This window comes from Paralichthys olivaceus, chromosome 13 (genome assembly GCF_024713975.1).
Source record: "Paralichthys olivaceus isolate ysfri-2021 chromosome 13, ASM2471397v2, whole genome shotgun sequence".
Taxonomy (NCBI): Eukaryota; Metazoa; Chordata; class Actinopteri; order Pleuronectiformes; family Paralichthyidae; genus Paralichthys; species Paralichthys olivaceus.
This window is the reverse complement of record NC_091105.1, coordinates 20,941,150-20,954,296: the sequence shown is the minus strand read 5'-3', so window position 1 is coordinate 20,954,296 and position 13,147 is coordinate 20,941,150. Positions and strand designations below refer to the sequence as shown.

Sequence of the window (13,147 nt, the reverse complement as noted above, 5' to 3'; positions counted from 1 at the left end):
ACCACCTCTGAATATGGTCTGGTGCGATTGGATCGCTATCCGATCTAAATGTGTTCACACCTGTACTTACAGCTGTCCACTTTTTCATTCTTTTTGATGGCATTCAGTTTCGACTCTTAAAACTAAACTGTGGATCCCAGGGTTTAGTTAGCAGCATTAACTATAAGATGCTTAACCAACACAGACATCTTATGGGGAGGGTGAGAGGGGATGGCAGGATTAGCAGGTTAGTAACAGGGATGGTTTTTAGGTAATTTTGCTTTTAAGGGGCATCCCCCTCATCCCCCAATAAATTGATAACTACATGGTTCTGAGCTCTTCTGTGCTGCTCTGCTTCTTTTCACGTAAACTATCAAACAGCATGAAACCAGCGAGAGGAATCAGTCAACAGTGCATCCACGATATGAACAACTCGATTACATCTGTGTGATAATACTGTCCTGTAAACTTCAAAATGCAGAAAATGCTTCACAAAAACAAAAAGAAACAGGTTTAAATTTGTAGAAAAATTACTTTAATCCTCTTAATTTACTATGGACAATAGAAAATACAACTGCAAAAAAAGAAAAAAACAGCTTATTGTCTGTACATTGGCTTTGCTTCATAACAAATGCAACATTATGCCCAAATTACATAATTTCAAACAACCTATATTGAGCCATTTCACAGAAAATATAAACGCAATCTAACTACACTATTTACAGCATGAACTAAATGATACCGTGGCTACAGGAAAACATGATGCTGACCTGTTCAGTCAAAAAGCTCCAGAACAGCTTCCTCACAGACGATCTTTACAAACATGTGCGATGCTGCTTTGTAACTAAAACATACACGCAACAAACTGCAAATGATATTTCACTTCAAGACAAAATATGTACAGTATAAATAAGTGAAACAAAAACTCTTCTATGCTATGTGCTGTAACACAGATGCTTCAGAAGCGATGGCAGCAGTGCAGTTGTTTGCAGCTCCATGTACATAACTGGGAGCAGACCAATAATGAAGAGACAACACACTCGTCTCCGGGGAACTTCTTTTTCGCAAAACTCATATTTCCTCTCTTTTGAACACAGGCGGCATTAGAGGGACTGGAGGAGAATTCTCTGGGATGCCTGTGTTTATTGAGCCAAACCTCTCCGGAGGTTATCATATTGATGGAAATCAGACAGTAGAAAAACAGATAAATGTCATTAAGCCAATCAGAAGGAACCAGACTCTATTTAGTTCTCTGCTAATTTGGACTAACAGCAGGGGGCTGCTGCCGCCACGATAAAAGCCCTTGATTTACAGTGGAGCAAATCTAAAAGGTCTTAAATGTCTTCTTCGAACCAGATAACCCTTTTGACAGCAGGAATATGTTCGACATATTCATCAGTTGTAAAACTCAGTGCTAAGTGCACTGCTCAGTGCTTTTTGACTCTTAGGACTCGTGGTTCGTGCTTAGGGAAAGACATTTTGCCAGTCTCCGGATGATTCAGGAACAACCTCCAGGTCAAGTTCCGGCGTTACTTCGACCTGAGGAGCTGTTTCGTCTTGGCTCAGGGACACTTCTTGGATCTGACCTGGAAGCAGAAAAGGGGAAAATGAGGAATAAATTTGAGTATCATGCTACATAAAAAACCTCCCTGAGCTCAGTAATAATGGAGCTTTGTGAACCAGAAGAAAAGCCCATTAACACGCATTCACAGAGCAGCACCAGCAGCTCAGATCCTGTATTCAATTTGCCAGTGGCTGTCATGCAAATGAGACCATCCTTCAAAAAGCAATCTTCCGTCTGCTCACTCCTCCACCATTTGTTTTAATATCACACCCTCCGTTGGCTCTTTCTTCTGAGACCATGTCACTTCCACAAACGACATAATAAGAGCTGACAGATGTGGAATATGCTCATTGTGAATATGGCCTGAGTCATATGTCACATTACATTCAGCCTGAAATAACTAAACAAGCGAGTCACTTTGGTGCAGAGCTTCTGTCTCCTGCTGGAGGCCACACACAGAATTGAGTTTTACAGTGGGAGTCATTTAATTATGTCCCTCTTTTTTTACTTTATATCTCAAACACTTCAAACAGATATTCATTAAGTTGCAGGGGTATGAGTGTGTGAATCCTCTGGTGTTTCTCACAACCACTATCCAGAAATAAAGCCCAAATATCCTTGATTCCAAGCTGCCATCGTAATAATAACTTGAATCTATACAGCACCTTTTTTTTTGTCACTTGGGATTTGATGTGTACTTTGACTTTTTTGTTTGGTCCATGTCCCTATCACTAACATGGGAGAGGCAGGATTTGTGACCTACACTGCAGCCAGCCACCAGGTGATGACCAAAGAGCTTTGGCTTCACTTCTGGGCAGCAGTCATGTCATCTATCTTTATCTAAAGTCTATATGACAGTCACACAAATTAGGAAATTCAACATATATGACTAATTTGAATTTTCCTTTTAAAATAAAATATTACACTGAATTTCTTAGGAGTTCTTGCCAAAATATTATTTCAGTTTCACTTGAAAAACATTATCTTCTGGATCCCCTTTTTCCTTAAACCACAAATATGTCCATGTTGATATTCCTTCTTTGCCCCTGCACACAGTATGTTCCTCAGGTCAGCATTAATAAAATGGTAACATGCTCTCACGCACAACCACTCGCACATGTAACTGATGAGAGAATATCCTGGATGCCTTGTGTGCTCTCTACCACCTCAGTCATTAGCATTTCTTGTTCTAATAAAAAATACATCTACAAACGTGTATGACTAACACATATGAAATAAGAATAAATGTGATTTTATGTTGAAATATTGGAATGGCGTCATCAGAGCAAAGTCGGACTTAAAAAAGCAACTTTTCCATTTGACCTGACCTGGAAACATGTGCTTAACTTTCTGCAGCTCTGATGTAGCTCGGATGTGCATGATGAGGGAACCACTTTACATTACATGTCATTTAGCTGACGCTATTATCCAAAGCGACTTCCAATTAGTGCATTCAACATCTATGATTCCAGCTGGTTCCTTCTGGTTCCTTCTGGTTGGAGGACGACTGCTCTGAATCTATAATCTTGTTAAGTCTGGGCTGTATTCACCAGTGACACTCCCAAAGCCATCGCTTCAGACATCATTTTTTTTAAAATAATTTGAAACCCAGTCAGTGTAAGGACCTAATCCACTCCACAAAAGCTTCCACAACTTTTGTAGAGTTGTTTTTTTCAAGTTGAATAAGTGGAACAGATCCATCAGCATAGTTCCTCAGGTCAGCTTCAATAGGTGCCTGCCAGGCCCCGAGGTGGGATGGGTGAGTGAAATGAAAATCAGTGTGGGTGTGTGTCGGCCCCACTCTTGGTCAAGGTTAATCAAGCCATCAAAGATGAAAGATCCGTTATCGCAGTTGTCTGGCTCTACAGTATCATCAAGCCTGAAAGTCGTGTGTGTGTGTGTGTGTGTGTGTGTGTGTGTGTGTGTGTGTGTGTGTGTGTGTGTGTCTGTGTGTCCATACACATTAGCAGTACATGTGAAGGTGACTGCCATTGAAAGTTACATTTTCAGCAGAACAACCGAACAAAGCTTGAGGGACGGTCGATGTTCCAGCAGGGGAAGGCCGTCACTGTCAGTCAGCAGCCTCAAGTGCTCAAGGACACCATCTTATGAGCTGTGTCTTACAAACACAGTCCATTTATGTAGGAAATACAGTTATGTACAGAGTTATGTGGACTGTGTGTGACGGCCATGTGACACACAGACATGTTCACATGCACACGTCTAGGTGGAAAAGGGGACAGTAACTGTAACATTGCTTCTGTTTTCTCACAAAACAAGTGAGCTGTGTTCCTCATACGTAAAGCAGCGCTGCAAATTTTCCAGTTATGTAAAATGTAATTGTAAAATTTAGTAATATAACATAATAGTTTCAAACAGGATCTTTCAGGACGGCTTCTGGAGGATGATGAATACAGTTAGACGCTCCAGGGACCTCATTATAAATTTGTAATCTCTTCTGATACACTTGTAATTACTGTTACTGTAGAAAGTGAGTGAAGAAGAAATTAGAGAGAATAAAGAGATGATTAATGTCGCACATTTGCCCAATGGCACAAACAGCCTGTACGGGTGTGTGTGTGTGTGTGTGTGTGTGACGCCAGCTGGCTGCTCACCGTAGCCGTGGGATCTCTTCATGTGGTGTTTCATGTTGCTCTTCTGTGTGAACCTGATGCAGCACACCTCACACTTGAAGGGCTTCTTTCCAGTGTGTTTGACCATGTGGACCTGCAGAGCACTCTTCTGGTTGAAGGCCTTGTCGCACTGACTACATTTGAAGGGACGCTCGCCTGCACGAACACATGGAGAGATGCAGCATTTCGATTTTTTCTTCATCATTAAAACACTGTCAGAGCAATAGATATTGGGTATTGTACATCGACATGACTAGTGCACATAAATGGCTCAATGGTCGGGTTTATTAGAAAATATTCAATATGATGGAAAGAAAAGGCTGCAAGCTCTGACTTTCTTGTCAAATTAGGCAAAGGTGCAACTACTGATCATTTTTTATCATCAATCAATCTGCTGATTAATTGAAGATGAGATGTCTCAAAAATGTTCACCATACAGTGGGGTCCAAAAGGGAAAGTACGTTCAGACTTTTTGTCTCAAATACATGATAGAAAACACACTGCAAATATTTTAGAAACTGGAGCCAATTGATTTTTGCTTTTAACCAATAATTGTTTTGGCCCTACTTCAAATCTTTCTTCCATTGTTGTGAGGTGAGTCAATTTTCTTTGTTGGTGACAGTCGAAACAATAACTGCACACTAAAGCTGCTTTCAGAAAACTGAGGTCTGGATATTTTTCTCCCATAGTCCCTCTCTCTCTTTCTCTCACTGCAGGTATCTCTGACTCCAGAACTGCAGAACAACTATTACTATTATTACTATTATTATTAACAACAATACGTGTTAGTTATTAATTATGATATGAATTGTTGCTGCTATCAATAATAATCAATAACTTCTTTACACTGTTACTGTTTACATTTTAACTAGTCAGAGCTGATACCTGATGGTGCACAAGTGTTCCCGGTCTCTCTCGCCTCTCTCTCTCCACTTCCTCCCCACTATCTCTCTCTCTCTCTTCTCTCCCCTCTTTTCCACCCATCTCCCCTCTCCTCCCCATTTTCTCTGCTCACCCCAAATGGTCGAGGCAGACGACCGCTCACATTGAGTCTGGTTCTAGAGGTTTCTCCCTGTTAATGAGGGAGTTTTTCCTCCACAGTCGCCAACGTGCTGTTCATCGTGGGAACTGTTGGGTTTTTTCTTGACCTTCTATGTAAAGTGCCTTGAGATAATGTATATTATGATTTGGCGTTATACAAATAAAATTGAATTGAATTGAATATTTTCCTGAATTTATCAAAAGGGCTGCATAAAAACTGACATAAAAGTTTAAGTGCAAAGATATGCCAGCTGAACCACTTGAAGGACCTTCGGCTGTTTGCCGAGTCCTTTCATTCAATGCACATTCTTCAAGCTGTAGATGAGGACACGAGTGAAAAGCAGCTACCCTACATATAACCATTAGGGGATGGAAGCTTTATCCCTGTAACTTTTCTTCAATGTTGCTTAGAGACACCACAAGGTTGAGATGAACCAAATGTAATCTTTCTTAACAGTATTCAAATAAGTCTATTCAAATAGAAATAGAGCAAGTGAATAGTTTTCTTCTTGTGTTCAATGGGGGCTGATAATTATATCTGTGTGCCTGGGACTTCGCAGGGACGTGAGACATTCAAGGCACTTAGCTACTTAGTCGCTGCGTCTCTATAAATGTATGAATTAGTGAGGGTGAAGGCTGACAGCTGTTAAATCAAATCCAGGGAAATTAAACTTTGTTCAGGGCAATGTCAGGACTCTTTATTGATCTGAACACATGTATTTGTTTTTACAATAATTACTTGGTGTGGGAAGGTATAAGAAGCCATTTCCCTGTGTAAAATGAGGAATTTCACAACATGGAAACAAATTTCAGTCTCTCAGTTCCACATTTTATCACATGCATGTTGATATACAATGGAATTTCTGACACATGTCTGAGAATATCTACCCATGATAAAACATACATTTTCCAATGATGGCAAATGTTTTACTTCCTCAAACCTCACAGATGTAGGAAATTGCAGATCCATGTTAAAAAATAAGACTGTGAAAGGCTGTCCTGTTATATCCAAAGCCCTAACGTTTTCAATATAACAGTATGAAATAAAGTAATGAATAAATAAACACATGAAGGTGGCAAAATAATTCTTGCGATAATAAAACTACAATGACAAAACTATCTTTTAATGTTAATGTTTATTTCATTTACTTTCTTTCACATATTGTTGTTTCATTTATTTATACAATCTATTCATGATTATTGAATAATTACTTTATTAAATAGACAGGCTGCATAGGTGGTGGAAGAAAAGTATAAATAGTGACTTTAAATGTTAATCACAATGCTGTAATAATTGTGATGGTGTGGACAAAAGTCCTAATAAAATGTTCTCTTCTTACCTGTGTGTGTTCGGTTGTGTCTTTCCAGCTGGCTGCGCTTGGCGAAGGCCTTCACGCAGGAGGAGCAGTTAAAGACTCTGGGTTTCTGGGAGCTGGGTGAGGGGCCCGGCTGGTGCACACGTTCATGTTCCTGAACACAGAACCAAAAATATAATTTCACCGTTACAGTCGAGGACACAAGGTTCCTGCTCTACCGTGTCACTAGAGCTAAAAATGTTTGTCATTTTTGGCTTAAGGGAGAACTGACTGTTGAACCACAAATGAGAGTGATTCTGGATGTAACTGCATTAAGAAAGGGTAAAGGGTAAAGGGTGTTTAGGGTCATGCTGGTGGTAATGTTACAAACAGTGCCTTGGGTACATTTGGGGAAAAAACACGAGAGCCGAGTAAATACGCAACAAAAAGAAAAAGCCTGTCCTGTCCTCTGTTTTATTTACCTTGGTCATGATTTTTGCACTTAGCACTGCCTTTTCCAGAAATGTTAAATAATTCTACAACTTATGTCCAACCTTACATTGAGATTAATTTCTACATTTATCCGATTGTGTGTGTATGTATGTGCATGTGTTGTAGATTTGAGCAGGTAACTTCAAACGTGAAAGCAGGCTGGAGGCCACAGTGGACCGATACACCAGGCCCCCTTTAATCTGTCTTGATCATGTGTAAAGTGCTCAGCTCCTTCCTGTGAGAGGCTACCAATGCTCTCTGGCATATGTAGCACTGCCTGTCGAGCAGAAACTTCTGTAATTCATTATTTTCTGTGTTCTAATTATAAAGCCATGGTTTAGGTTTTCTAGCTATAATTAAAATTGCAAAAGCAAACCAGATGAAAAATAAAAGCGATACCAATTTATCTTTCACCGCTGGGCCTTTAAAAAAAATCTAAAATCAACATCCGACTTCTCATCGTAGACTAATGAGCTGCCTGGGGACCTGGAGAGGATGAAGATTGGTCACTCTCACTGTGACATGTACCTTATCTCAGTGTCATGAGAGACAATTACTGCTCTGCATATTGAGGCACGTGTAATAAAAGCCTGTGGCCATGGGCTTTGTCTTCGAAACATGGCGCGGTGGGAAAAATATGGAGCCATATACTCCCTGTCCTCCTTCATCCTCCTGATCTGACAAAGTCAACATTTATGTGCTTAGGTGTTTCAATGACATGAAGAAAATGGCAAGAATAGAGACGCACACATTGGGCTGCAAAAAACTCCTAAGTTGAAGTGTTTTGTTTTGTTGTGGCGAGTGACAGTTTAAAAAAGTCTATCTGAAATCCATTTGATAACATTCCTTATTTTTGCCTCATACAAAGAGACAACACTTTTCTCACTGACCCTTATATCTACTGTGTTTTCAGCCTGGGGAGGAGGGGGGGGGACTGATAACTAAAAATAAGATATGCATTTCTTTTATCGATGGTATTCCTTCATATGCAATGCTCAATTCTTTTAAAATGGCCACTTTGCCAATAGAGAGGAAGCAGTGCAAAATGGATATCAGCATTAAACATGAGCCATCAACAGGTTACATTTTAAGCTATTTATCATCCGACACCACAGTGTTTACACTTCTTACCTTCAGGTGTGTAGCTCGCTTGAAAGCCTTGTTACAGAGACTGCAGACATGACAGCGGTCCTTGCCATGAGCTTGCCTGCAATGGCGTCGCAGTGAGTTGGCATTCTGGCACACCTGGTTACAGTAGTAACACTGGTTCCGGTTTTCACCCTCCATCTGTGTGTCCTTCGCACCCTTATGTCCATCGTCAGGAATCTAAAACACACACAGACATTGATAACTTTAGATTCATACACATACATAACTATGGTGGTTTGAGTTTGGTTTTGTATCAAGAAAGAAAAACTCATGGTGCATATGAAAGCCCCAAATATCCATAAACATTAGTGTGAAGGCAAATTCATAGTTTTTGTGTCTGCCCGTCAGCTGGGGTCAGCTATGGTTCTTGTAATTTAAATTAGGGTGTGCACAGACCCCTATGCCTGCATCTGCACGCAAACAATTTGTGATTGTGTTGACTGTATGTGTGGATTGTGCATGGTCCAATGAACCATCTATCCACCTACTGAAATAGAAGGTGGGATCAGGTAGGCATGTTTGGAACTCCCGACTGTTTTAGACCCTGATTTTAGTAGGAATGAAACTGTGGGCATGTACGTGTGACCAGAACAGGTACGCAACTCTCAGAAGACACAGAATGCGGAAAGTTTGGTCAGACCTTGAGAATCCACTGGGAGACACTCAAGATAGCTGATTATCATGTTGCCAAGTATTTGCTCGATTCACTGTGTTTGGCAGCTCCTCCTCTTGATTCAAACACACAGGACAAACACACTCACATTATACCCGTTGTCTGACACCCCGTTTGCAGATTGTGAATGATGGCTGACAAGTATGACCTGCTGGCCTGAGCCGCCTGACTGCCCCGACAGACCAGAGTCATTCAGCACGCCAGGAAATGTCTGACTCTGAGGAGCAGAAGGATAAAACAGCCGTCAAATGATGTCACATATAATTTTCACACATTGATAGTTACATCACATGAACTGTTCTGCAGTCAGCACATTTTCAGCCAATTCGGACATTAATTCTGTTCACAATCATTTTTTTACCTGTGTGTTGAGGTTTAGCGTGACGCCATCTAGCATTCCCTGTGCATCAGCAAGGGTAAGTGTAACACTGCCATCGCTGGCGTCGCCTCCTGGAGACATCACTAGGCTCTGGGACACAGTTGTGTGTGACAGGGTGGTGCTGGGTGTCAGGCTGTTTACTGAAAAGTTGAAGAAAGACACTTTTTACTGCCGTGACTAATTTTCAGGCAACTGCAAGAGTCCCTGGCTGAAATGGCTTTGTAGCCAATTTTCACAATATATTCAAATAGGAAGTTGCTGGAAAGGCTGATATAGTTTGATGAAAAGAAACATGGTAAAAAAGGAGCATTATATATAAATAATTTAATTGATTTGATTTGATTTTACTTCTTTGATTTTTTTGTTTCTTTTTATTTGGTTTTCTTATGCCAAGTTTTTAATTTCAATTATACAGTATATTATCATAACAACATGGGAGTTATAAGGAGAAAGATCAAAGATGTAAAGAATAATCCTTGAATGGAAATTATTTAAATATTAAAAAAAAAGAAATATGGGACATTTAACATTAAACTGCGCTAGTTTAGATTCTTATTTTACACAAAACCTCATTAAAAAGCTGATATCTAATAATATACCCTCAGAATGAAGGATGGTCTTGTTATAGGAAATTCTAATTTGCAGAACAAAATCCTTCAATGGTGCAATGGGGGAGTTTCTATGGTAAGAGGCCACAATGTGAGTTGGTTTAGAGCGGATTGTCATGCTGACCACAACATGTGTACCTGTGTTCACTGAGGTCACTGTAACCAGCTGGGGGGCTTACTGCTCCCAAAATAAAAATAGTACAGACAAAATGTGCATACAGAGAGACATGAATGTGTTGGTCCAATCAACAAAAGCAAAGATGTTCTGTGTGCCTCTGTGAAGTGGTGGGAATGTTTTCCACTCGAGCTAAGAGAGGTTGGCAATACACAGTGACAGATGAGACTGGAAACTTGACTAAGTTTCTAGGTGACAAGCGAACCAGTCAACGGGAGCCATCCCTGACAAAACAAACCATCTGTTCACTTCACAGCACATGAGCCTCTAACTTCCTTATCACAGATTGGTCTACGCTATCATTACGTGACTATAGTTCACAATGAGATATTCTTAGTAAATGCAGGTACATACAAATACTGTATACAACACATTTGAGTTGCTGACTAAATAACAAATTCATACAATTTTATATGTATTTAGCCACCGTGCAAGAAGAATAAAACCAATTAACAGAAACATTTGACTAACTGAAACTGAAAGCATTATCTTTATTCATTATATATTTGACAGAAAAAGCTTTGTGTTTGGTCATGTTCTTCAGTAAATGTGATCTATTGTTTGGGGTTTAAAGCAGCAGCCAGGAGGTGACCCTCTGAGTCGTCATATGTTAGGAGTGAAATCAGCAGGAATTTGTAACCCCTGATTTCTGAGAGGCTTTTCCAATCTTGAAGATATAATTCAAAAAGGCAAGGAGGTAATCAATTAACATTAGATAGCTGCAAGTAGATGCACTCTCCTAACAACTACATTTCACTCTCTCATTCCACAGAGATGAATTTATTTACTGTCACAAAATGATTCTAACTAGAGTTTGATTTGATTGAAAGCAACATGACAAACAAAGTGGGACTGACCAAAACATAGAAAACATGTGAGTTGTATAAAGCCTGTGAGGGAGGACTGTTGCCATACTAGCTCCTGAACATTATGGAACCTATGAACCCTGCTTTTTGCAGTTTGGATCTTGCAGTGGCATGACTTCAACTTAACTGTGTCATAGATGAGAGGAACACAGAGTGAGCAGTGAGAGGAAAATTGCACAATGATCAGTCTTTGCACAACAAAACAGTTGCTTAAAGGTCTGAGGCTAATTTGAATTCACTGTATTAATTTAAAAAAAAGACATTATTTTGCCCACACATCTGTATACCAGTCCTCACCTGCCATTCCAGTGCTGGCGGGGCTCTGAGGTAGGAGGTGGTCATTGCTGATGGTCAAGGTTGCACTTGTGGGCTGGCTGCTGAGAGGTGATGCCAGTCTGATGCTGCCATTGATCTCGGCACCATTGGGGTTGCTATGCTGGGGGAGCAGATCCTGACCTGCAGGAATGTAGCAAAGAGGCCTTTTAAATCCAGAATCCAAGAAAACTAGCTGTTGTTTTCACCCATTTAACATTTCAAGTTCTTTTTGTTTTATCTTTCAGAGCAGGATAGGGTGTAGAATATGTTGGTCATTTTGAAGAACAACAGTGCTGTTCTGTACATCTCCCCGGAAAGCTAAAGTTTCCTAAATTTGGACAAACTTAAAGACTGAAAGCGACTGCAGACATTTTTCCTGGAACGCAAGCACTGAGAACTATTCACCTCTTTTCCATTTTCTGTTATTAACAAGAACACATCAGTATCAGAAAGTCTTGGTGCAGAGAAAGAAAAATAAATAACAGGGTTATAAAATAATAAAAGTTTTTAAATATATATGATTCATTTCCTATTTCCTTTGTTTAAAGATTTAAATCACAATACAAATAACAAACTGTATATCACAATTCTTACTGAAAGAATAGTTATGACCCGAGGAAATACTCTGACTGCTCTAGTCATGCCAGCAGCAATGATCTATGCTGACTCATGGGTGCTCAGAAGATCCAACTTCCTTCTACAGTGGATACAGCTTTTACCCTCTGATATACAGAATACATACTAATAGTCTTGTGTAGAAGGTGTTTGCTCATTACCTCTAATACTGAGGTGTTAAATCTTGATTTGTGAAGCAGTTTCGAGTAAAAAATAAAAGGAATGTGAGTTGTTATTGGGTTGATTATTTTCTGTTCTGGCAAACGAGTTCAACTGAGTGAAGAAATCAATTCTCCTGCTGATCCTTGAGGGGATTTTTGTTTGTTATTGATAGTCTGGTTTTTTTAAAGAAAGTGTAAATGTATACAGCCATGAAATTGCATGTTATTTTTGAAACATCTGTGGTTCATACCTGATATGGTGAGGGTAATCTCTTGAGGGTTTCCTGCCGCATTGCTAGAACCAGCAGCTGAGGCCTGGGCCTGTACCTGGGCTAAGGCTTGCGTAAGGCTGGAGTTGTTGATGGTCAGCGTGATCTCCTGACCGTTGCTGCCTCCAGCTACCAGCCCAGAGGTGGTCATTACATGGCTTAGGTCATGAGAACCTGCAAGAACCAAAGTAAATGATGCAGTTATTCAGGTCATAACCAAGGGTGTCATGTTATATTTCTTCCCCAAGCAAACATACCATCCTGCTCAGAGAGGCCAGCCATCGTGACCTGCGCAGGTGTGATGGTGGAGGGCTGCAGGGCCAGGCTGGTCAGTGGGTGGATGACGACATTGGCCGACACAGAGGGGTCGGAGCTGGACATGAGCTGGCTGTTAGAGTGGGAAACGAGGCCGGTGTCAACGCTCAGGGGATGAGAGAGGAGGCCGCCCTGTTGCAAGGTCTGCTGGAGGAGGGCATGGTCAATCTAGGAAGAAGAAGAAATACTTTAGATGACAGTGGGAGGCCAAGGTTTAAAGGGAAAACTAAATTTCTACCTACTACTTTTACATGATAATGCAGGTCTGCTGAATCTCATTCTGGTGCTCTGAGATTTCACTCGACTGCTCATTTGGTTTCATCCCTCACACTTAATATCATTCGTAGTCTAACTCAATATGAGGGATAATCACATTCTCAGGTTCTAGAAGTACAGTTCACATCATGCCTAAAGGGAATGTACACAGAAAACATAATGGCAATAATTCAGTGAGTTGTGCTGTTGGCTACACAGCTCTGTTTATTTAAGGCAACATTTGTTGTACAACTATCAGTGGATTACTTTGCTGTCTTCTTATAGACTTCTGCCTTGTGGACATAAAATAAATGTAATATTCAGGGAGTTGAGCAGCTGCTCAAAGGAGCCTACAGCTGCTGA

At 40.4% G+C, this 13,147-nt stretch overlaps 1 protein-coding gene across 2 annotated transcripts in view; it reads right to left on the bottom strand.

The window, feature by feature from the left end:
• Positions 1 to 491: 491 nt before the first annotated feature.
• The window catches only part of LOC109632063 (zinc finger protein 236), a 51,925-nt gene continuing 39,269 nt past the window's right edge, over positions 492 to 13,147 (bottom strand). For both annotated transcript variants that reach the window (XM_069537762.1, XM_069537763.1), the window contains exons 24-32: positions 12,472 to 12,697; positions 12,197 to 12,388; positions 11,152 to 11,310; positions 9,188 to 9,345; positions 8,915 to 9,043; positions 8,136 to 8,330; positions 6,558 to 6,687; positions 4,159 to 4,332; positions 492 to 1,565 (exon numbers count right to left, since the gene is read on the bottom strand). In XM_069537762.1, the coding sequence (XP_069393863.1) occupies positions 1,444 to 1,565; positions 4,159 to 4,332; positions 6,558 to 6,687; positions 8,136 to 8,330; positions 8,915 to 9,043; positions 9,188 to 9,345; positions 11,152 to 11,310; positions 12,197 to 12,388; positions 12,472 to 12,697 (1,485 nt within the window). In that variant the 3' untranslated portion in view covers positions 492 to 1,443. The remainder of the gene's footprint in view (positions 1,566 to 4,158; positions 4,333 to 6,557; positions 6,688 to 8,135; positions 8,331 to 8,914; positions 9,044 to 9,187; positions 9,346 to 11,151; positions 11,311 to 12,196; positions 12,389 to 12,471; positions 12,698 to 13,147) is intronic.